The 26276-nt window shown below is 36.6% G+C and overlaps 1 protein-coding gene across 1 annotated transcript in view; it reads right to left on the bottom strand.

Moving 5' to 3' along the window:
• Nucleotides 1–1663: 1663 nt before the first annotated feature.
• Nucleotides 1664–26276, bottom strand: part of THSD7A (thrombospondin type 1 domain containing 7A) — a 488656-nt gene continuing 464043 nt past the window's right edge. The window contains exons 24-28 of the mRNA XM_054495160.2: nt 13734–13829; nt 10839–10921; nt 10279–10489; nt 7779–7866; nt 1664–7093 (exon numbers count right to left, since the gene is read on the bottom strand). Of these exons, the coding sequence (XP_054351135.1) occupies nt 7009–7093; nt 7779–7866; nt 10279–10489; nt 10839–10921; nt 13734–13829 (563 nt within the window). The 3' untranslated portion in view covers nt 1664–7008. The remainder of the gene's footprint in view (nt 7094–7778; nt 7867–10278; nt 10490–10838; nt 10922–13733; nt 13830–26276) is intronic.

Below are 26276 nucleotides of genomic sequence, written 5' to 3'. Positions count from 1 at the left end.
GTCAGGAGATGGAGAACATCCTGGCTTACACAGTGAAACCTCTCTACTAAAAATACAAAATATTAGCCAGGCGTGGTGGCACACGCCTATAGTCCCAGCTACTTGGGAGGGTGAGGCAGGAGAATCGCTTGGACCCAGGAGGCAGAATTGCAGTGAGCTGAGATTGCACGACTGTATTCCAGCCTGGGCGACAGAATAAGACTGTCTCAAAAAATAATAAAATAAAAATTAGTTGATGGCCTAAAATTAACAACCATATTGGCATCATCAGAATTGTCATTTGAAAATTATATGTAATAGAAGGTCAAGTCCAAATATCCAGACGTATATGAAAAGATGAAAAGCTGCTCAAATTTGCTACTAGTCAAGGAGATGAAAGCAATGATAGGGATTGATATTTTGATTAGCCTGGATTGGAACTTTGATAACTCGGATACTTTGATAACTCTTATTGTTATCAAAAAGCTATGGGATTTGCCTTAGGTGTTACCAAAGACAGGATGAAGGACATTTTTATAGTGTCTGAAAACAGTAATAGGAAAAAAAAATGAAGCTGTTTCTTAATTGTATCTACTAAATTCACCCATTTCTCTCTTCCTCTCTCACGCTCTTCCATCTCACTCCCCACTATCATATTTATAATGTCATATGATCAAGGAGAAAAATATGACAGGATACATATCAGATTGTTAACTTGAGTTAACTTGGCTGGGAGATGCTCTGGAAGAAGGTGAAAGGGGGAGGGGAAATCATATAAAAGTACTGCAATATCAGAAACCCTGACTACATTTATGCATTTTCGTATATGTATAATATCTTTTCAGAGTAACTGACACTGATGGGAGGTATAAATTGAAGTGTGTGTGTTGTGGAATATATACAGATTTTAATGAAAGAATCACTAGGGACACAGAAGTAGCAAAAATAAAATGTAGACCAGTAATATTCATATCTGTGTTTGTAGGGCATAAATTGGAATTGCAAGATAAAAAATGAAGTTAGCTATTGGACTATGAAAGTCCAGATATCTAGAAAAAAATCTGTGTGATACATTGAAAAATTTTTTCACCTAGTTGCATTTGTAATGAGTAATACAGAAAAGAAAAAGACTAGAAATTACCATTTTTCCATCAAGCATGTAGGCTAGCTACATGTTCTGAGTGGTTCACAGATTGAGGGCTTAAATGGTTCCCTACTTACTTATATTTTAGCAAATAGCTATTTCAGAAAATGTTTTAACTAACTGCAAACTACCCCGGAAGTAACTTGTCTAAGTTGTGTGTCCCTTCCTGAATTTGTTAAGGCATGAGTTTCTGCTTTGACTTTTAGGTTTGTTTTTTTGTGGGTAGACACAGGGACAAGAGACAGCAAGGGATGTGCCTTGTGACTGATTGGGTGGGAAGAGCTGTACTCTGTTATAGAGAGTTTCCTCATCCTCTGCTGCTGCCATTTTTGAATTGACTGAAAACCAGGAGGTCCTTTGTCCATGATTCACCTGGTGGCTTCAGCCAACTTTCAAAGTAAAAGTTTGCATTTCTTGAACTTTCTAAATTGGAGTTGTTATACGACCCAGGAAAAGGCAATACAGTAGGTAAAAGGATTTAGGTATTCACTGGAAAAAAATTTTAATCCATATTTAAGAAGCAATTGGTGCAAATCAAAACACAGATACACATGATTAGAATGAAAATGATTTCCGTATTTATGTTTGTCAGCAATATAGTTATTTACAAATAACCCATATGAAAATGTAAAAAAGCATATTACATCTTCACATGCCATCTGTATTGACTGAATAAAGCTTAGTGACATTATTTGCAAATCTGTAGTTAATTGTACATAGACATTTTGTGCGTTAAAAAGGAAATGTACATAATGTAAAATAAATTACATTACGCAATTTACAAAGTAATATTAACAAAAATTCTTAGACAGCTGCCTCCTTATTTAAACAAAATAAATATTCAGGTAGTTAAATTAACATAAAATACACATTTACGGAATAATAATTTATAGAAAGACAGATTGCAAATTTAATAAAGTTATATTTTACAATGATAGATACTGATCTCTTCAAATCTGTGTGATTGATAGAAATGGAGAAAAAAGTACCAGAAAAGGAATCTAAATGTTTACTTTCTAAAAATAAACACAAACAGATTTCTGAAAAATGGGGAAAAGTTTACTGAGGGTTAAAAGTAGGTAATCTAGAAACTATGGCTTAAAAACAGAATAAATCTACAAAACACAACAAGACTGACAATTATATTCTAAATAATATAGAGATTTTTGATCACTGAAAACATGACTCCCACAAACTAAAGCTCTTCATATACTCCCCATTTTTAAGATCTGACCTGGTAGAAACACAAAAAAATAAAAATGCAAAATTAACTGTTTAGCATTAGTTTCATTCATTTAATAATGTAGACATAACCATTTTTCAGTGTCCCTGCTAGATATAAGATTATTATAACACACTGCAAACCATCCTTTTTATAAATGGATAACTATTTGCTTGGCTCACACACCAGTTTCTGATACCTGAAATCCTGTCCTGCAGCCAGGGCCGCCTGAGGGCAGGACCTGGGGAGACTCTTATTCCCAGAACAGGCAGATGGAGTTCTCACAACTAAACTAGTCCCAGGAAAGATCACATTCTGACAAGATTCCTCACAGATTTGCTCAAGAACTACTGTTCTTTCAACACCCTCAATCTAAGAGCGGAAATAGAAGAACCCACACTTGAATTTGATAATATTTTTATAAACAGGAGATCCTAGATCATTTGGGAATTGTGCTTCTCATGTACTATTCAGACCCATGTCAGCTTTAGAACAGGCTCTCCCTTCTGTATGGTACTGAAAAGTACAGGCCTCCCTCACTGTGTTGTGGTGTGGAATGTGAACAAAGACTCGAGATGGAGACAGGAGGATATGGGGTGGTCTAAAGCAAGTGTAGGCATGGCCATTTTTACAGAAAAGGGCTTTTTTTTTTTTTTTTTTTTTTTTTCCTGCATGCCTTCCACATTTTTCCTTTTCCCTTTATTCATTTCTTTGACCAGTGGATTTGGTGTAAGTCAGGATATTCACACTCTGAGTGAGTGACACTTTGATTCTAATAGGGAAGGAAATATAGGAATTCTTTTTTTTTAAATTAAAAAATTGGGCATGTTTAGTGGGAAGTAGGTAAGAATAGCTGTTGAGAGTAGAAAGAGACCAAGCAGAGAAAATAATCAGAAAGGGCCAAGGATACAGGTTGTTGGGGGAGGTAAATAAATGTGTGAGAGATCTATTCAATTCCTGTGAGAAGGAAGATGTGAATTTACCTGGAAATGCCCAGGAACTTAACAGGGGTCTGATTAAGCTACAATGACCACTGCCACCTACCTGAGGTTGGGGCAGGGAAAAATCAAACTCCTAATACCATGGCCTAAAGACATGTACATTACGTAGGGGAAAATACTAACCCCATCTAGAAACACACTTAGAGTAAAAGTCAACATGTTTCAGTGCTATCTTCACTCATTAAGCATTTTTTCCTTCTTTTGGATGTCTTAAGTACCTATGTATAAAAAAGCCATTACTAACTTTTTTTTTTTTACAGTGCCTAGCAGAATGTCTTATGTGTCAATAAATATTTGCCTTGTTAGAAGTAATTTGTGCTTTGTTATAAGTAATTAAAAACAAGCTTTTATGCACTCTTTTTAAATTCACTTAAGCTACACCGTAGTGTCCTCAAAAAAGGCTTTGAAATTAAGATTACAGTCCACATATTGGATTAGGTATTGATAAATAAGCAAATCAGCCCCTTTCAAAAGAGATCAGTTAGTCCTATTCTACATGGTTTCTAGTGAAATAGTCCAGCAAAATCATATAATACTGTGTCAAACTTTTTCTGCTCTTCTTCTTTTAAAAACCAAACAGACCTTCATTCTAGGGAACAGCAGTTCTACATCTTTTACCCCCTCGGTAAGGTAAAAGTGTCAATAGAGAAGTTACTACTATATTCCCCTCTCAAATTTTTAGAAGGAACAGGAAAAATAAGGTTTTGATGAAATTCCAATAAAATATTTAACTCATTATTGTCTCATGCCAGAAACAAAAATAAGGCCATTTTCATGTCATAAACCTGAATATAATAACCTTCCATTTGTCCAAAATAGCCAGATTGCTACATTCTCCTCTTTCCACCTTTCTAACGAGGTTATCCAGTATTTATTTATCCTAACAGTGACCTTCCAATATGTTCTCTAATATTAGGTTCAATATGACCTAATTTCCTCTCTCATATATGTGTGTGTGTGTGTATGTATATATATATATATATATATATGCATATATGCTGTAAAATCTAATCAATTTATGAATAAAGTGTCTTGTATTTTTCATAACATTCTATAATTTTGATTTTCTAATTTAATTCTTATAGGTAGGATGATACTAATCTTTTCTGAATTAATAACATTTTACAATATCTTAAGTATAGCTTTAGTAGATATTCTATCCCACATTTCAAAATTATTAGGCGTTGCACACATTTCATAAGAATTTTTCAAGTAACCACAATAGAGTTTTTCTTAACTATTTTGGACAAATGGAGTTTATTTTATTCAAAGAGATCAACTTTAGGATTATCTGGAAGACCCCTGAGTATGTATATTGACAATCACAGTTTTAGAGTAACAATATTATTTTTTCTTCAATAAAACAGATAAAAAGGATTTTGTTTTTATGGTTTTCTTTGTTTAAATCCTTGCTTTAAAGTAAAATTTTCATCTTTCTGACTACCTGTTCTCTTTGAAATGATTTATATTTCCTAATATAGTGAATATTGAATGAGGAATTAGCACTTACTGCATTTAGTTCTTATTGAAATACATACAAATATTTTCATTTTGGGGACAATGACATCCTAACCTGATGTCTTTTGTAATCTTTGCAAATACTCTAATGAACAGCAGGGGGAGTTCATACTCCAGTATGAAGGTAAAATACCTTCTAAGCCAAAACACTTTTACAGGAACACAGCTGTTTAAGATAAAATAGCATGTTATATTATTTTTCAAATATCCTGAAAAGCTAGTGTCCTCTCTCACAAAGGTTGTTGCAATAATGTTGCCTGAAAATGGTATTGCTTTTTAATGGCACCTTTTGAGTTTTTTCATTTGCAAGAAGTCTGCTGAGTTAAATATTGTTCCACTGTGCCATTCCCAGGGCTACATCTGTAGAAAATATAGCTACTTCTGATACAGTGGGAAATGTAATGACTGTAAATTCTCACCTTTGAACACCGAACCGTCAGTGGGTAAATGAATGAAAATGAAAGATGACACCATGGAGAGTTAGCATTAAAAAACATCCAGACCAGGGGTCAGCAAAATATGACCTGCAAAGGTGGCCTACTGGCTGTTTTTGTAAGGAAAGTTATATGGGAAAACAGTTAAATTCATTCTTTTATTTACTAAGATTGCATTAGCAGAATGGCAAAGTTGAGAAGTTGCAACATAGACCTTGTGAAAAATATTTTCTATATAGTCCTTTACAGAAAAAGTTTGCCACTCTTGGTCTAGATATGTAATGAAGTCTTGGACAAGATATTTATTCTTCTCTTTTAAAATTTTAGTTTTGAAATCATACATTGAAGAGATTGCTTCAGATTTTGCCAGTGAGAAAGGCAAAAGACTATGGATTTTGAAATACTGCCTGCAAGACAGACATTCAATCTGAAACTGGGAAATCAAAGAGAAAGAAAAATCAACATATAATTTTGATTTCCTTTAGTTACAAAAGTCATTGATACATTATTTTCTCCATCTGCTCAAAATTAAAAAGACATCCAGTTCCTTTTTTTTCTTAACAAATATAAAAATCTAGTCATAAACAGCCTTCAAAGAACAATTACAATCCAACTAGAGGAATCCACCTTTTAGAGGGTTAAGGGGTTAGGGACTTCAACACTTAAATTACCGCCGTGTTGTCAATTTCACAATGGCTGCGGTGATGAGGAAGTGTGTGTACAGCAGGTGTAATAGCTGATTTCATCTTGCTGCCATCCAAACTGAACTTTACTCTCTTCAGGATACAAGAACTTGCAAATGTCTTCATGCCACTCTTGGCACAGATGTCTTCATCCCGTATGAAAAGAGGCAGTTTCTATGGCAATACTGGTTAAGCGCCTATCATGCTGCACTAATATAGTGCAAAAATGTGCCTTCCATATAGCAAAAAAGATGCAGGCAACCAGTTTGAAAATCAGGGAAAGTAGAAACGTATTGTATTAACACAAGTAAATGAGTTTTCCAGACAATTACCACTATAAAATACTGAACTTGAGGACTCGTTCTTCTAAGACGCTAGTACTTGTCCAGCATTCTTACTTTGGAGAGAGACAAGAATGAAGTCTTAAAAAAGAGGCTTTGTCTCTGAAATGCAGGTCAATAAAATCTACCATTGACCACCAAGATGCTGAATTTATTCAATGGATTTTCTGCTTAGCTTAGAGCTTATTTGTTATGCATTGTTAAAATTGCTTATTAGCAAGTACATAATCTGACATAATGTGTATCATTCAACTGAGTACACATGTTAATTTGACTACAGTATTGTGGAGATCTTGGTAGTAGCTCTTCATGCTAGGAACTTCTATGGATTAACACTGCAGACAGTCTTGTATCAGGCATCCTAACTGGCCAATTCCACCATTATTTTTTAGAGATGAAGGTGGTTTTTCAGTTGGTAGATTTCAGGAAAGATGACATAAAACTTTCAGAATGCAGCATGTATTCAGCTAAATCTCCTATAATTCTCACGGTTGATGGTCTGTATATAAGTGGTACTGTCTTAAATATCTCCAGTGGCAGTATGATTTTCACTCTTGCCTTTATGATGCCCTTTTTAAAAATTAAAATATATTTTAATCCACACAGTTTGGATACATTTGTTGTGGCCTCTGGACATCTATGAAGTCAGAAAGCCGAAACTGGTTGTTGCCAGGAAAAGTTATATGTTACATGTCGGCATCTCCATCATAGGCTAAGGTTAAAGGTTTCAGTCGGTTGTTTTGCCTTCTTTGGGGTTTCTTTGGCTTTTTGCTGTAAAAAAATTCGGAATTAGGAGAAAGAAAATCAGTTTCTAATTGTAAATTTGATTGCTTTAAGCGAAAAATGTAAAAGCAAATTGATAAACTGAAATTGCCTCGTTGCCTGCATTGCCTAAAGTCTACCTTAGAATTTGATTTTCTGATCTTGAATTTCAGTTTTATGCTTTGAATAAACTCTAAGTAAACTTCAAGTGTTTTGCTATCCTACAAAAGATAAATTATCCAAGTGGGATTCTTTTAGTATTAACAACAGAAATAAAATCATAGTAGGGTCATTTTCATTTGGCCAGAAACCTTTATAAATAATGCATAATTTATAAATAATACATGTTTTAAAAGATAGTTGAATATGATCAGGTATTACTGTAATATCTTCCTCCATTAGTAATTCAATATAAAAATCTACAGTTCACCATATTTAGTACAAAGCAATATTCTCTTGAAAGTATGCAAGAGAACATACTCGAGAAGATGACCTGCAGCAAGTTCTTGCTCATCTTTACAAACGAAATGGCTCAGATCTGGTAGCTTTTAGCCCATCTAGGACTAAAGCCATGTTTATTTAGAAATTCATGTGAACACCAGATAAATGTAGAGTACTTATTTGAGACATTAGTTTGCTGTTTCTGTGTTACAATTAAGTATCTCTTTGGATTTTTAATTATTTAAACACTCACCAAGCTAGATAAATCATGGAGACAATAAAGATGAGTAACACAAATGCCCCAGCTGCTACACCGTAAACCCAGGTCTTTAGTCTCCCATCTAAGAAGAAGGGATATTAGTCATTAATTTACATTAGTCTGGTATACATGAGGCAGTCTTTAACTATGACCAATGATCAGTCATATATGACCAATTTCTTTCAAAACCCAGAAAGAATTATTGCTTCAGCACAGTTAATGATTAATGCAAAGCTGCTATTATGAGTTAGATTCTGCTTCATTAAAGATAAGCTATCAAGGAAAATTGAACTGAAAAATTATAAATGTTTGACATCACATTTCACGTTTCTTTGGCTAAACTTCAGCTACCTTTCATCTCAATTTTACTTCAAACTCAATATATGTGTAATGCTATATAAACATTTTCTTCTGATTTTCAATCTATTTTGAGAATTGCAATGATAAGAAAAGATGAAAAATGCAATTTTAAGAAAGTTTCTACAAACTAGAGTTAATGCATATAGGTATTTAAACAAAACCTTGTCATTTTTATTCCAGGTAAAATGAAAGTGAATATATTTAACATTTTATGGAATTAATAATCTTTTATCTAGTCAGCACTTACAATGTGCTTTAAAATTGGCTGACAATGTCATTTTCAAAAACAACTGGTTTGGTTAACATATAAAAGGATCTATAAATAATTTTTTTCTACCTTTTCTATTATATGGAATCAGACATAACAGGAACTTTTGTAATTTGGGTTTCTGGTCTCATCTTTGAACTCCTCAGTTTTATGCTCTGAATAAACTTCAAGCACAAGATGTTATTAATGACACTGGCTAATTTAATTTGATCCTCACATCAACATATATTTTCTGTTGCAATTAAATATTTGATCTTAGTGTTAAAATTATAGATTGGACAAAATTGACCTCACATAGACTCTGGTTTATTCAGTATTTGAAAGGCATCAAATGGAAATTGGTACTGTGGAATTTTTTCGCCTGGAGTTAGATCAAGTTAGAGGTTCATTTGCTGGGAATAAACTCAATTAATATTCTAAATATCCTTTCTTTCTAATCCTAAAGATTTTTTTTTTTTAATTTGAGCTCAGTTTAGAATCAAAGGAGCTGTTCCATGATTGAGGTTCTCTGTGTTGAGAGTTTCTTCAACAAATGTTTTTTGGGGTTTTTCAAAATCAAAGAATATCTAAGTTTTCAGAACATGCACCTTTTAAATATATTAAAATTTTAACTTTGGGGAAACTATATATAAAATTTAAAATAATGACAATAATATTCTTTTTTTTTTTCAAAAGGACTGGTTTTGATCTGAGGTGATCTGCTTCAATTCTTAGTAAAGGTCAAAATTGCTACTGGTTGTCTGCTAGTCCATTGTCTTAAACACTGAGGGAAGAGTTTCTCATGCTTACACAGATAAGTCAGCTTTGCAAAATAAATCATACTATCAGCTAAATAAGCCAATTAAAGCAGGAATAATGTGATTAAAAGCAAATCACCCAAACATTTAAAATATCTTAAAAATCCAATATTTATTCTCCAATAAGGGAAAGTATTCAGACTTAATGCATAGAAATGGAGACGTGCTAGCTATGCAGATTCCTTTCATCTTTTCTCATGTTTCTAATGGCATTTTAAAGTAGACTATGCCTGGCTCTGCCTGGAGATTGCTTCATGGACTAGTAGTTCCTCTAGGATGTGAGAAAAAGTGGCATATTAGCTGCTTTATAAACCATGTAGCACATTTTCAAGCACCAGGTTAGTTCTAGGGATGAGCATATGATGAAATCCAACTGAGGAGGGAAAGTGTGCAGAGTAGAGAATAGCATATCATGAGGTATTCAAGCATTTGCCTGTATTGGCTTTGCATTTATTACCAGATACATTAAGAGCTGACTGTGAACGTGAAAAAAAATTTGGATCATCCTATCCAGAAGGGAAGGCTCCATTGTCTCCCTGTTTATCTGGCACTAGTACAGATTCCAAGCATTTGAGTATGCTGACTTTTAGGGCTAATACAAACTGGTCTAGCTAACACGTGTGCCCTGGCACAGAACTGCATTACTGATGTTTTTATTTAAGGGTCAAACTATTACTGTTCCTATGATCAAATGAAAAATTCTGGAATGTCTTTATAGTCTCCTTTATCCTAGTTCTGAATGACAACACATTTTTTAAAATTCATGTTTCTAACTTTGTTCAATTTGAAATTAATTATACTTGTAATTTTTGGACTGGAATTGAATTGAATCATATTGATCCAAAATTTTTTTTCAGAAGAATGTAATTTCATTTCTCTGAACTTCAAATACGAGTTATTTTCCATAATGATAGTAAAAAATTGAAGAATAGATGGCACTATCAGAATAAATGCATGTAGATAAAATAATCAATAGCTCATATAAAAATGCTTGCTCACTTTTTTAATCCTTTGGCATTGCCTAAAATAACTAAAGGTTTCTACTTCAACACTAGTCTAGTCAGTTCACCTGGCCCAAATGGCTGTAGAAACCAGGTCCTTCCCCGTCCTGCTGGGTTACTGGAGGGTTGGGTTGGATGTACAGCCCGACTGGTTTTCACATCTCCTCTTTTGTCCTCCATGGTGGGTATTACCACCACGGGGATAAGTGTGCATTGCTCAAGGGTGCTGTTAGAAGACATGACTTCAGTGTACCCTTCTTCACAATGGCATGTTTTTGTCTGCAGGAGAACAAGAAGATTTACACTAGCCATGCAAGGAGTCTTTGAAAGTCTAACAGACCTGACTTGAAGAGAAGGCTTTAAACAAGGTTTGTTTTGGGAATTACTATACATAATTCCTGTAATATTTTTAACCACACAGAAACATACTTTTGGCATTATATAAAAACGTATTCTAAAGGTGAAAGCAAGTGAATTCAGGGCTTTTTAGATTGATAAAAGGAGATGTCTAAAATGGGATTTTTATGCCTCAAGACATGCTTTCTTTGGAGGAAGATAAACTGCATAAGAGACAGTGGGGTGACAAATGATGGAGCTGGCTTGTCTGCCCTGATGAATTTACACATACCTCGCTACAGTACGAGTGGGGTTGACTACACGGTGGGTTACAAGACCTGTCGGCATCAGGCTGGCTCATTACCAAGCAGCCCCCTGCAGAACAGAAAATCATGTTTTGACAAATAATATATCTTGCTATGATGAAAATACACTGTTGTTAGTGACTTGTCTTTGAATCTTGAACCACCTTGGGAATCCCAGGAATTTTTCTGTCACTGGTTGACTGTGAAACATTTGGTTAACCTTGACCACCTTATTTAGTGACTCCAGGCCCTTCTTACCCAGGGGAGCTAGCTCAGTGCCTGGTACTCAGCAGGTATTCAACAAGCATTTGTTGAAAGGATGATTTTATAGCTGCTATTTTGAAAATACTAATTGCACACAAGCTTTTTCTGTCAGGAGCACATGAATCCAAGTCCAGCAATTGAAAAGCTGATTTCATTTCAAGTTAAAATTCTTTCTCGGAGATTCAAAACAATAGTTTTCATGTCCCTTGAAATAACTCTTTAGCTCTTTAATTTATGTTAAATAAACGTTTTCTTTAAATAATGCATATTTCTTTTTTAGAAAAGTCACAATTTCTGCTAATTCATGGTGTTTTTTGGATATAGAGAAGATAACAAATGTTATCTACTAAATCATTTGTTTTGCACTATGGTTTTAACTTGATATTACAGCTGTTTCTCTCTCATTTATTTTCAACTGTAGTACCAACTGTGCCTAATTTGTCTCAAGTGAGGTTTTAAGGTGAAAATAGATGTCATAAAAAACATTGGTGACGTGAAGGAAGCTCATATTTTCAAACTATACATGTTCAGTGTAACAGAATTTTAGCAAAACAAAATTTTTTCTTTATTTATGGAACTGATGATTCTCTGGAATTTAATCACAGGTGCCTATTGCTAATTCTTTGTTTCTCTCAATATTACAGTCACAAAATACTCATAGAAAAATTGTCACAGAAAAGCAGTTAGTCATTACAAGGCAATCGCAGTTAATTGGCCACATTGAAGTTATTCTTAAACACACACACAAAAAGCAATATTTTGAGCTTCTTATAAGGACAATTCATAAATTAAAGCACTCGATCAAGATAGGTAATATACTTTACACGCTTGTCTATTTGTCATAAAGAATCTCTCCTAAAAGATGAAAGAAGAATGCATATAGAGTTTAACACAAATCATTTACACATTGGCCTTTTGGTACTGAATAGCATTAGAAATAATCCATTGGACACTTTGCTGAATTGAAAAGAAATTAAAAATATGATTTTATCGGTAAGTCTTTTAAAATTTGACTTACCTTTGCATTGGGGGAATAGCCCCAATTGCAGTGGAAAAAGAGTTTTTAATATGTAGAAGAAAAGTCAGGTAAATATTATTTGCATCCATTATTGAAAAAAACTGCACACTTATAGGATCATCTAGAGAAGCTGTTAAATTTTCTTTGAATAATTTAAAAAAGAATGGAGACATTTATTTCCAATCTCTGAGCTCAATGGATGACTTCTGTAACACCTTCTCATTCAGAAAGCCTGTCTATCCCTGTCAGGACTCTTCTCACTCCATGTCTCTTAGAGTGGGGCAGATGGAGCAGATTTTTCTCCCAAAAAATAGTACAGTGAGAGAGCAAAGGGTTTCTACTAGATGTTTTTTCTTTGTTACGTATGTGACCACAGGGAGTTGTTATTGTTAAGGGTTTCTTGAGAGAGCTTTCTCATGTATAAAATCGTATCTTCACAAGAAAAAAAACTGACATCCTGATCCAACTCCCATATGGAGGAAATAAGTAATTGGGTTTCAATAAATCCAGGTAATTTAAAATTCAATATAAAGATGGATAGTTTTCAAAAACCGTATTGATCCTTGCTCCTGTTTCTTACTGTATATATTAAAGTTAAATTTATAAACGAACATTACTCAGACGCATCCAAATGCACACTGTTTTTTCCCCCACAGCAGGGTCAAAACAGCAGCAAGTAAGCAGGTCTGCCTGAGCAGTTAACTGTCAAGACTCCTGCTGTTGCTATGCTATGGCAATTCCTGTAAGTTAGATTTATAAAAAGAAATTGCTTATGGAAAGGCTTAGATTTCTGGGTCCATGTGCCTGAAATTAAGGTTCTGGTTCTGACTTGCATTTCTTTCTAGGAAATTTGCTTGGTGGTTCACTACCTATCTTGAGCCAAAGTCTCTTCCTGCTTCAAGGGGTCCTTAGGATCCCTCATGCTTACAGGCTTCAGATAGGCCTTTAGTAATTGCACACTAGAGTAGTTCTTTGGAGGTTTATGTTGGTCGAAGTAGAATCAAATAAAGTTATTCCTTTGGATTTCTTTTTTGGATATATAATAATTTGGGGATGCGGGCACAGTAGGTGAGCTGCTCAGATGGTCTGGGTTTGAAATGTACCAGTAGGTCTTCCCTATTAATTAATTTAAAAATCTCTAAATCATAGACTTCTGAATTTAATCAAGGTATTTGGATTTGTATAATCATATTCCCTTGGTGGTATTTTTGGTCTGCATTTATATTGCCTTCAAGGCACAAAAGCAGAAAGTCAAAAAAATTGATTTTTAAACATATAGTAAGTTATTCATATATAAAATTTCTAGAAAAGGTCTGAAAATTATTTATAACAATTATTTATTAGAATTAGATAGTATTTTAATTAAATAAGTTTCAGCAGCAATACCTAAAAAGGCTAGGTGAGAGATAATTTGAACCATTACAAAATAAAATAATTTGTCATTGGTCACCAGATGGATATGTACAGCTTAGGCATCCTGAATCCCAAACAGGCTTTGAGTACTAAGAGAGTAACTTTGTTTCCTTAATTATTTTCTTCAACCAATCACATGTGTGTTACAGGAAGATTTTCAAAGAACAAAGAGAAACTGGAGGTTTACCTGTTACATTTATACCATCTGACCTTTGACACCACACTGTTCGGGAAGAGCCCTTCCAAGCGCTGGCCATCCATTTATATTCATAGCACTGTCCATCTGCAGGGAAATAATAAACATTAGCAAAAGCATTCTGTTACCCAGAAGGACAATCATGGGGATAGAGTATTAATAACATATTACTGAAAAGTAATAAGTCTATCTCTGATGATTCAAATGTCATTTTATTGTCCTGAAGTTGCCATGCATATGTTTTAAAATTGCAGCTATATACCTCAATCCCAACTAATTTTGCATGTCTGTTGTCACACTACCTGGTGGGAACCTAGGTTTTTAATTTAATTTTTAAAAAATATTATGAAATAAATATACAGCCAGGTATAGAGAATAACTGTATATATATATCTCCCATCATGCAATTTTAACAAATATTATTTATCCATATTTGCTTCAGTTTTCATTAGCTTGTTGATGAATAAAACATGAGATATAATTGTATTCTTTTCTGTTCTGATCACCCTCCCTGTCTGTCCAGCAATACATACTATTCTGAAGCTGTATGACTTTCTTTACTATGCTTTTAATTTTTTCACTATACACACACACACACACACACACACACACACACACACACACACACATAATTACTATATACAGAAATGATACATGGTATTACTTTCATGCAGTCATAAATTTTAAAAATGTATCCTATTCTGTGTAGCATTCTGAAACTTAGTCAATGTTACAGGTGAAATATTTCTAACTGATTTTAAAAAATGTAGTACAGTCAGTTTATTTTAACCGCTACATAGAATTCCACTGTACTACATAACACAGTTTATTTAGCTATTTTTCTATTAGGTTATTTTTAATTTTGTTATTCAAACAATGACCTGAAGGTCAACCTTGTGCAAATGGCCTGGTGCTTCTTTAAATTACATATCTAGAAGGGAAATTTCTTGGTATCACTGTATGGCTAGCTGAAACTTTATTAAATATTGCTTATTTTTTTCCTGCAAAAGGTGACAATTTACAAATCCATCAGCAGTGCATAAAGATTGCCATTGCTCTAAACACTCATGAAAATTTATAATTTCCAGATTTTAATTTTTTTTGGTTAGTCTTTTGGGTATGGAAATTTATCTTGTCATTTTAAATTAAAGTTCCTTGATTACTAAAGTTATTGAACAGTAACAAAAATGTTTTGGGACATTTGGATCTCCTGGTATGCAAGCTGCTTATTTAAACCTTTGGCCTTTTATGTTTTTTTTCTCATTGAATTGTAGAAATTCTTCATTCTGGAACAGTGATTCTTAAAGTGCGGTTCAGAGACCCTGGGAGACACTGACATTCTTTCAGAGTGTGAGTGAGATTTCCTCTTTGCAACTACAATCTGTGTAAGGTTGGATTTTCTTTACATACATAAACTAAAATAAGATTGCAGTAAGTTGAATGCAGAAGCAGATAAGAGAATCCAGCCAGCTGTCTTAGGTTAGACTTCATAGAGATTTGCAAAAATCCAAACAAGACCACTCTTGTCATTAAAGTTATTTTCCATTTGTTATGGTGAACTTATTTTGCAGGAAATTTGTTATTTATAGTAACATACAATTTTGTTTTTTGATCACTTTAAATAAATTTATAAATATTGTAAGTTTTCTATTTTTAAAATTATACATGTCAGAAAAGAACAGTTCTTTCAGGTCCTCAACAATTTTAAGACTATTCACTTGTTTTGGATCAAAAAGTTCTAGATTTGCCATTCTAGACATGAATCCTTTGAAATTAATTGGCTTCATAAGTATATTTTTCAAGTTTGTGGCTTGTCCTGTAAACTACTGTGTAGAAGTTTTGAATTTTAATTTAAAGAAATTTAAAATGTTTTCCATTTTTGTTTGTGCTTTTGGTGTCATATTTAGGAAATTCTTCTCTACCTTGAATTCATGAAAATATCCTCATATTTAGTATTTACAGTTTGTTCTTCGGTCTATAATTTATCTAAGATATAGTTTTGTATGTCATGTAAGCTAAAGATTTTTTTTAAAAACTTGATATGGATAACACATTTTGGCAATATTATTCATCCACTCATTCTCCCACTGACTTTCCCTCTGCCACTTACCTATATAGGAATTTGTCCTGGAGATTCTCTTTTCTATTCTTTTAGTCTAATGGCTTAATTGTTGATCAATTACCCTTTTTAACTATTGATGCTTTAGAGTAAGTCTTGATATAAAGCCATGTAAGTCCCTTGAATTATTCTCCCACTTTTCCTTCTTAAAAACATTCTGGGATCTTCTTGGCCTTTAACTCCTCTGAGTTAATTTTAGGATCAATTTCTCAGATTACATTAACAACCTGTTCAATTGCATAGATTTTATAGGTAAATTTGTATAAAATTTACATGTTATAATATTGAGGCTTTTTATCCATAAACATTTTCACCACCGTTTTAGTTTTATGTCTTCCAATAAGATTTTATAATTTTTCATACCTATCTTACATGATTTTTGTTGCATTTATTTTTTATAGTTTTAGTTTTATTGTCAATGCAGTTTTTTCCAATTCAATTTTATAACAGTTTTTCTGGTAAAAAAAAAAAAAAGACTATTTATTTTGTGTATTGGTTTTTAAATTGTACAATGTTTCTGAATTTTCTTACTTCCAAACAGTTGTCTATAAATTATCTTGTCTAAAACGTGAAATTCATATACTATGAGAATAATTTTATTTTTTCACTTTCAGTTCTTAAACTTCTGATTACACTTGGCTGGAACCTCCTTCACTAGGTTGAAAATAAGCGGCAATAGTGGTATCCTTGTTCTGTTATTGATTCCAAGAGCCTGCCTCTAATGTTTCCCCATGTATTACGATGTTTGTGTACATTTTGATAGACCTTATTTATTAAGTAAAAAGATTCTCTTCTAGTCCAAGTTTGGTCTACAAGTTTTTATTGTGAAAGTGAACTGAATTTTAGAAATACCTTTTAATGTGTATTAAAAATTATATATTTCTGTTAATGTGATAAATTATATTAATAGATTTTACTAATATTTGGTTATCTTTGTATTTCAACAATTATAGTCATATTATTAAATATTTGGTTAGCTAATATTTTATTATTATGATTTTGACATCTACTTTCATAAGTAACTATTTTTAACTGGTTTTACTGTCAAGGTTATACTCTCATAGTAACTGGGGGTTTGTTACATAGGTATACATGTGACATGGTGGTTTGCTGCACCCATCAACCTGTCATCTACATTAGGTATTTCTCCTAGTGCTATCCCTCCCCCTTACCCCCACCCCCTCACAGGTACCGGTGTGTGATGTTCCATTCCCTGTGTCCATATGTTCTCATTGTTCAACTCCCACTTATGAGAACATGTGTGATGTTTGGTTTTCTGTTCTTGTGATAGTTTGCTAAGAATGATGGTTTCTAGCTTCACCCATGTCCCTGCAAAGGACATGAACTCATCCTTTTTTATGGCTGCATAATATTCCATTGTGTATATGTGCCACATTTTCTTTATTGAGTCTATCATTGATGGGCATTCATGTTGGTTCCAAGTCTTTGCTATTGTGAACAGTGCTGCAATAAACATATGTGTGCATGTGTCTTTATAATAGAATGGTTCATAATCCTTTACGTATATACCCACCCAGTAATGGGATTGCTGGGTCCAATGGTATTTCTGGTTCTAGATCCTTGAGGAATCACCACACTGTCTTCCACAATGGTTGAACTAATTTATACTTCCACCAACAGTGTAAAAGCATTCCTGTTTCTCCACATCCTCTCTAGCATCCATTGTTTCCTGACTTTTAAATGATCACCATTCTAACTGGTGTGAGATGGTATCTCATTGTGATTTTGATTTGTGTTTCTCTAATGACCAGTGATGATGAGCTTTTTTTCATATGTTTGTTGGCTGCATAATGTCTTCTTTTGAGAAGTGCCTGTTCATATTCTTTGCTCACTTTTTGATGGCATTTTTTTTTCTTGTAAATTTGTTTAAGTTCTTTTTAGATTCTGGATATTAGCCCTTTGTCAGATGGATATATTGCAAAATTTTTCTCCCAATCAGCAGGTTGCCTGTTCACTCTGATGATAGTTTCTTTTGCTGTGCAGAAGCTCTTTAGTTTAATTAGATCCCATTTGTCAATTTTGGCTTTTGTGCCCCTTGCTTTTGGTGTTTTTGTCATGAAGTCTTTGCCCATGCCTATGTCCTGAATAGTATTGTCTAGGTTTTCTTCTATGGTTTTTATGGTTTTAGGTCTGAGGTTTAAGTCTTTAATCCATCTTGAGTGAATTTCTGTATAAGGTGTAAGGAAGGGGTCCAGTTTCAGTTCTCTGCATATGGCTAGCCAGTTTTCCCAACACCATTTATTAAATAGGGAATCCTTTCCCCATAGATTGTTTTTGTCAGGTTTGTCAAAGATCAGATGGTTGGAGATGGGTGGTGTTATTTCTGAGGCCTCTGTTATGTTCCATTGGTCTATATATCTGTCTTGGTACCAGTACCATGCTGTTTTGGTTACTGTAGCCTTCTAGTATGGTTTGAAGTCAGGTAGCATGATGTCTCCAGCTTTCTTCTTTTTGCTTAGGATTGTCTTGGCTATGCGGGCTCTTTTTTTGTTCCAGATGAAACTTAAAGTAGTTTTTTTCTAATTCTGTGAAGAAAGTCAATGGTAACTTGATGGGGATAGCACTGATTTGGGCAGTATGGCCATTTTCACAATATTGATTCTTCCTATCCATGATCATGGGATGTTTTTCCATTTGTTTGTGTCCTCTCTGATTTCCTTGAGCAGTGGTTTGTAGTTCTCCTTGAAGAGGTCCTTCACATCCCTTGTAGGTTGTATTCCTAGGTATTTTATTCTCTTTGTAGCAATTGTGAATGGAAGTACACTCATAATTTGGCTGTTTTTCTGTTATTGGTGTATAGGAATGCTTGTGATTTTTGCACATTGATTTTGTATCCTGAGACTTTGCTGAAGTTGCTTATCAGCTTAAGGAGATTTTGGGCTGAGATGATCGGGTTTTCTAAATATACAATCATGTCATCTGCAAACAGAGACAATTTGACTTCCTCTTTTACTATTTGAATACCCTTTATTTCTTTCTCTTGCCTGAATGCCCTGGCCAGAACTTCCAATACTACATTGAATAGGAGTGGTAAGAGGGGGCATCCTTGTCTTATGCCAGTTTTCAAAGGGAATGCTTCCAGTTATTGCCCATTCAGTATGATATTGGCTGTGGGTTTGTCATAAATAGCTCTTATTATTTTGAGATGTTTCATCAATACCTAGTTTATTGAGAATTTTTATCATGAAGGGGTGTTGAATTTTGACAAAGGCTTTTTCTGCATCTATTGAGATAATCATGTGGTTTTTGTCATTGGTTCTGTTTATGTGATGGATTATGTTTACTGATTTACATATGTTGAACCAGCCTTGCATCCCAGGGATGAAGCTGACTTGATTGTGGTAGATAAGCTTTTTGATGTGCTACTGGATTCAGTTTGCCAGTATTTTGTTGAGGATTTTCGCATCAATGTTCATCAGGGATATCGGCCTGAAATTTTCTTTTTTTTGTGTGTGTGTGTCTTGGTATCAGGATGATGCTGGCCTCATAAAATGAGGTAGGGAGGATTCCCTCTTTTTCTATTGTTTGGAATCGTTTCAGAAGGAATGATACCAGCTTCTCTTTGTACCTCTGGTAGAATTTGGCTGTGAATCCATCTGGTCCTGGACTTTTTGTGGTTGGTAGGCTATTGATCAGTGCCTCAATTTTAGAACTTGTTGTCTATTCAGGGATTCAACTTCTCCCTGGTTTAGACTTGGGAGGATTTATGTGTCCAGGAATTTATCCATTTTTTCTAGATTTTCTATTTTATTTGTTTAGAGGTGTTTATAGTATTCTCAGATGGTAGTTTGAATTTCTGTGGGATCACTGGTGATATCCCCTTTATCATTTTTTATTGCATCTATTTGATTGTTCTCTCTCTCTTTTCTTCTTTGTCTGGCTAGCAGTGTATCTATTTTGTTGATCTTTTCAAAAAACAAGCTCCTGGATTCATTGATTTTTTAAAAGTTTTTTGTGTCTCTATTTCCTTCAGTTCTGCTAGCTTTTGAATTTGTTTGCTCTTGCTTCTCTAGTTCTTTTAATTGTGATGTTAGAGTGTAAATTTTAGATCATTCCTGCTTTCTATTGTGTGCATTTAGTGCTATAAACTTCCCTCTGGTACTTTGTGTCTGTGTTCTCATTGCTTTCGGAGAATATCTTTATTTACCCAGTAGTCATTCAGGAGCAGGTTGTTCAGTTTCCATGTAGTTGTGCAGTTTTGAGTGAGTTTCTTAATCCTGAGTTCTAATTGGATTGCACTGTGATCTCAGAGACTGTTTATGATTTCTGTTCTTTTGCATTTGCTGAGGAGTGTTTTACTTCCAATTACGTGGTCAATATTAGAATAAGTGTGATGTGGTGCTGAGAAGAATGTATATTCTGTTGATTTGGGGTGGAGAGCTCTATAGAAGTCTATTAGGTCTGCTTGTTCCAGAGCTGAGTTCAAGTCCTGAATATCCTCGTTAATTTTCTGTCATGTTGATCAGTCCATTATTGACAGTGGTGTGTTAAACTGTGTGGGAGTCTAAGTCTCTCTGTAGGTCTCTAAGAACTTGCTTTATGAATCTGGGTGCTCCTGCATTGGGTGCATCTATATTTAAGATAGTTAGCTCTTCTTGTTACATTGATCCCTTTACCATATTTAATGCCCTTCTTTGTCTCTTTTGATCTTTGTTGGTTTAAAGTCTGTTTTATCAGAGACTAGGATTGCAACTCCTTTTTTTTTTTTTTTTTTGCTATTTGCTTGGTAAATATCCCTCCATCCCTTTATTTTGAGCCTATGTGTGTCTTTGCAGGTGAGATGGGTCTCCTGAACACAGCACACTGATAGGTCTTGACTCTTTATCCAATTGCTGGTCTGTGTCTTTTAATTGGGGGCATTTAGCCCATTTACATTTAAGGTTAATATTGTTATGTATGAATTTGATACTGTCATGGTGATGGTAGCTGGTTATTTTGCCTGTTAGTTGATGCAGTTTCTTCATAGTGTTGATGGTCTTTACAATTTGTTATGTTTGTGGTACCAGTTGTTCCTTTCCATGTTTAGTGCTTCCTTCAGGAGCTCTGGTAAGGCAGGCCTGGTGGTGACAAAATCTCTCAGCATTTGCTTGTCTGTAAAGAATTTTATTTCTCTTTCACTTATGAAGCTTAGTTTGGCTGGATATGAAATTCTGGCTTGAAAATTCTTTTCTTTAAGAATGTTGAATATTGGCCCCCACTCTCTTCTGGCTTGCAGGGTTTCTGCAGAGAGATCCACTGTTAGTCTGATGGGCTTCCCTTTGTGGGTTCTCTCTGGCTTCTCTCTGGCTGCCCTTAACATTTTTTCCTTCATTTCAACCTTTGTGAATCTGATGATTATGTGTCTTGGGGTTGCTCTTCTCGAGGAGTATCTTTGTGGTGTTCTCTGTATTTCCTGAATTTGAATGTTGGCCTGTCTTGCTAGGTTGGGGAAGTTCTCCTGGATAATATCCTGAAGAGTGTTTTCCATTCTTCCCATCACTTTCAGGTACACCAATCAAAGGTAGATTTATTCTTTTCACATAGTCCCATATTTCTTGGAGGCTTTGTTTGTTCCTTTTTATTCTTTTCTCTCTAATCTTGTCTTACTTTATTTCATTAAGTTGATCTTCAATCTCTGATATTGTTTCTTCTGCTTTATCAATTTGGCTATTGATACTTGTGTATGCTTCACGAAATTTTTGAGCTGTGTTTTTCAGCTCCATCAGGTCATTTATGTTGTTATCTAAACTGGTTATTCATGTTAGCAATTCTTCTAACCTTTTTTCAAGGTTCTTAGCTTCCTTGCATTTGGTTAGAACATGCTCCTTTAGCTCAGAGGAGTTCATTATTACCCACCTTCTGAAGCCACCTTCTGTCAATTCGTCACTCATTCTCTGTCCAGTTTTGTTCCCTTGCTGGTGAGGAGTTGTGATCCTTTGGAGGGGAAGAGGCATTCTGGTTTTTGAAACTTTCAGCCCTTTTGAGCTGGTTTCTCCCCATCTTCGTGGATTTATCTACCTTTGGTGTTTGATTTTGGTGACCTTCGGATGGGGTCTCTGAGTGGATGTCCTTTTTTATTGATGTTAATGCTATTCCTTTCTGTTTGTTAATTTTTCTTCTAACAGTCAGGACCCTCTGCTGCAGGTCTGCTGGAGTTTTCTGGAGGTCCACTCCAGACCCTGTTTGCCTGGATATCACCAGCAGAGGCTGCAGAACAGCAAAGATTTCTGCCTGTTCCTTCCTCTGAAAACTTCATCCCAGAGGGGCACCTGCCAGATGCCAGCCAGAGCTCTCCTGTATGAAGTGTCTTTTGTCCCCTACTGGGAGGTGTCTCCCAGTCAGGAGACATGGGGTCAGGACCCACTTGAGGAGGCAGTCTGTTCCTTAGCAGAGATCAAATGGGAGATTTGCTGCTCTCTTCAGAGCCATCAGGCAGGGATGTTTAAGTCTGCCTAAGCTGCACCCACAGTGCCCCTTGCCCTGGGTGCTCTGTCCCAGGGAGATAGGAGTTTTATCTATTAGCCCCTGACTGGGGCTCCTGCCTTTTTTTCACAAATGCCCTGCCCAGAGAGGAGGAATCTAGACAGGCAGTCTGGCCACAGCGGACTTGCTGAGCTGTGGTGGGCTCTGCCGTTTGGACTTCCCGGTGACTTTATTTACACTGTGAAGGTAAAACAGCCTACTCAAGCCTCAGTAATGGCGGACGCCCCTCCCCAGCTCGAGCGTCTCAGGTCAACCTCAGACTGCTGTGCTGGCAGTGAGAATTTCAAGCCAGTGGATCTTAGCTTGCTGGGTTCTATGAGTGTGGCACCTGCCCAGCCAGACCACTTGGCCCCCTGGCCTCAGCCCCCTTTCCAGGGCAGTGAATGGTTCTGTCCTGCTGGCATTCCAGGTGCCACTGGGGTATGAAAAAAAGCTCCTGCAGCTAGCTAGGTGTCTTCCCAAATTGCCACCCAGTTTTGTGGTTGAAACCCAGGGCTCTGGTGGCATAGGCACCAGAGGGAATCTCTTGGTCTGTGGGTTGCAAAGACTGCGATGTATCTGGGCTGGAGTACACCATTCACAGTCTTTCACAGCTTCCCTTGGCTAGGGCAAGGAATCCCTGACCCCTTGCACTCCCCAGGTGAGGCAATGCCCCACTTTGCTTCAGCTTGACCTCCATGGGCTGCACCCACTGTCCAGTGAGTCCCAATGAAATTAATTGGGTACCTCAGTTGGAAATGCAGAAATCACCTGTCTTCTGCATTGATCTTGCTGGGAGCCGCAGACCAGAGCTGTTCCTATTTGGCCATCTTGCCCAGAATCTCAACTTTCTTTTTTAAGTTTTCACATAGGGAGATCCTGGATCCAAGATGGCCAAATAGGAACAGTGCCAGTCTGCAGCTTCCAGTGAGGTTGATGCAGAAGGTGGGTGATTTCTGCATTTCCAACTGAGGTACCTGGCTCATCTCATTGGGACTGACTGGACAGTAAGTGCAGCCCATGGAGGGTGAGCTGAAGCAGGGTGGGGTGTTGCCTCACCTGGGAAGTGCAAGGGGTCAGGGAACTCTCTCCCCTAGCCAAGGGAAGCCATGAGGAATGGTGCATTCCGGCCCAGATACTATGCTTTTCTCATGGTCTTTGCAACCCACAGACCAGGAGATTCCCTCGGGTGCCTACACCACCGGGGCCTTGGGTTTCAAGCACAAAACTGGGTGGCTGTTTGGGCAGACACCAAGCTAGCTGCAAGAGTTTTTTTTCATACCCCAATGGGGCCTGGAGCATCAGCAGGACAGAACCGTTCACTCCCCTGGAAAGGGGGCTGAAGCCAGGGAGCTGAGTGGTCTAACTCAGTGGATCCCACCCCCACAGAACTCAGCAAGCTAAGATCCACTGGCTTGACATTCTCACTGCCGGCACAGCAGTCTGAAGATGACCTGTGACTCTCAAGCTTGGTGGGAGAAGGGGTGTATACCATTATTGAGGCTTGAGTAGGCAGTTTTCTCCTCACAGTGTAAACAAAGCTGCTAGGAAGTTTGAACTGGGCAGAGCCCACCACAGCTCTGCAAAGCCCTTGTAGCCAGACTGCCTCTCTAGATTCCTTCTCCCTGAGCAGGGCATCTCTGAAAGAAAGGCAGCAGCCCCAGTCAGGGGCTTATAGATCAAACTCCCGTCTCCCTGGGATAGAGCACCTGGGGGAAGGGGCAGTTGTGGGTGCAGCTTCAGCAGAATTAAACATCCCTGCCTGATGGCTCTGAAGAGAGCAGTAGATCTCACAGCACAGTGTTTGACCTCTGCTAACGGTCATACTCTCTCCTGAAGTGGGTCCCTGACCCCTCTGACCCCTGTGTCTTTGACTGGGAGACACCTCTCAGCAGGGGTTGACAGATGCCTCATACAGGAGAGCTCTGGCTGGCATCTGGCAGGTGCCTCTCTGGGACAAAGCTTTTAGAGGAAGTAACTGGCAGCAATCTTTGCTGTTCTGCAGCCTCTGTTGGTGATATCCAGGCAAACAGGGTCTGGAGTGGACCTCCAGAAAACTCCAGCAGACCTGCAGCAGAGGGTCCTGACTGTTATAAGAAAAACTATCAAACAGAAAGGAATAGCATTAACCTCAATAAAAAAGGATGTCCACTCAGAGACCCCATCTGAAGGTAACCAACATCAAAGGCAGATAAATCCATGAAGACAAGGAAAAACCAGCACACAAAGTCTGAAAATCCAAAAACCCAAATGCTTCCTCTCCTCCAAAGTATCACAACTCTTCACCAGCAGGGGAACAAAACTGGATGAAGAATCAGTTTGACAAACTGACAGAAGTAGCCTTCAGAAGGTGGGTAATAACAAACTCCTCTGAGCTAAAGGAGCATGTTCTAACAGAATGCAGGGAAGCTAAGAACCTTGAAAAAAGGTTAGACGAATTGCTAATAAGAATAATCAGTTTAGATAACAGCATAAATGACCTGATGGAGCTGAAAAACACAGCTCAAAAATTTCGTGAAGCATACACAAGTATCAATAGCCAAATCGATAAAGCAGAAGAAACAATATCAGAGATTGAAGATCAACTTAATGAAATAAAGTAAAACAAGATTAGAGAGAAAAGAATAAAAAGGAACAAACAAAGCCTCCAAGAAATATGGTACTATGTGAAAAGACCAAATCTACCTTTGATAAGACCAAATCTACCTTTGATTGATGTACCTGAAAGTGATGGGGAGAATGGAACCAAGTTGGAAAACACTCTTCAGGATATTATCCAGGAGAATTTCCCCAACCTAGCAAGACAGGCCAACATTCAAAATCAGGAAATACAAAGACCACCACAAAGATACTCCTCGAGAAGAGCAACCCCAAGACACATAATCATCAGATTCACAAAGGTTGAAATGAAGGAAAAAAAATGTTAAGGGCAGCCAGAGAGAAAGGTCAGGTTACCCACAAAGGGAAGCCCATCAGACTAACAGTGGGTCCCTCTGCAGAAATCCTACAAGCCAGAAGAGATTGGGATCCAAAATTCAACATTCTTAAAGAATTTTTAATCCATAATTTCACATCCAGCCAAAGCTTCATAAGCAAAGGAGAAATAAAATCCTTTACAGACAAGCAAATGCTGAGAGATTTCGTCACCACGAGGCCTGCAAGAGTTCCTAAAGGGCACATTCAATATTGAAAGAAAAAACTGGTACCAGCCACTGCAAACATGTAGATCAGTCAGAGTGGTGGGAGAAACTATAGGGAAAGGAGCAGGCCTTCTGAAAGGTGCGAAGGCTCTGCCTGGCTTTGGGGGAGAATAGCCAAAGGCAGCTGTTCTCTGACCCTGAGGCAGAGGGCAAGGAGTAGGTACAAGGGAGTGTAGGGGAATTTATCTTAAACAGGCTTGTTTACTTGTATTGACCAGGAACCGATCTTTGATCATCCACACACGATGTTCCTTGAAAGGGGAACAATAAATGTTAGTTACCCACAGATTGTGTTTGCTCCAGGCTTTTGGCATCATGCCTACACTGAATAAAAGCATGCAGCCCCAGCTTCTCGGGGCTGCACTTTGGCAACTAGAGCCAGGCAGACCCCTAGCTGCTCTTACACTGCATTCCTGTGTCCGAGTACTCATTTCATTCATTGGTTGGCCAGGGTCTGTAGGACAGACCCAGCACAAACATACCAAATTGTAAAGACTATTGACACTATGAAGAAACTGCATCAACTAATGGGCAAAATAACCAGCAAGGATCACAATGACATGATCAAATTCACATATAACAATATTAACCTTAAATGTAAATGGGCCAAATGCCCCAATTAAAAGACACAGACTGGCAAATTGGATAAAGAGTCAAAACCCATTGGTGGGCTGTATTCAGGTGACCCATCTCATGTGCAAAGATACACATAGGCTTAAAATGGAGGAATATTTACCAAACAAATGGAAAGCA

The sequence above is a fragment of the Pongo pygmaeus genome, chromosome 6 (genome assembly GCF_028885625.2).
Source record: "Pongo pygmaeus isolate AG05252 chromosome 6, NHGRI_mPonPyg2-v2.0_pri, whole genome shotgun sequence".
NCBI lineage: Eukaryota > Metazoa > Chordata > Mammalia > Primates > Hominidae > Pongo > Pongo pygmaeus.
The sequence above is the reverse complement of the archived record's forward strand: the minus strand, read 5'-3'. Positions and strand labels throughout refer to the sequence as shown.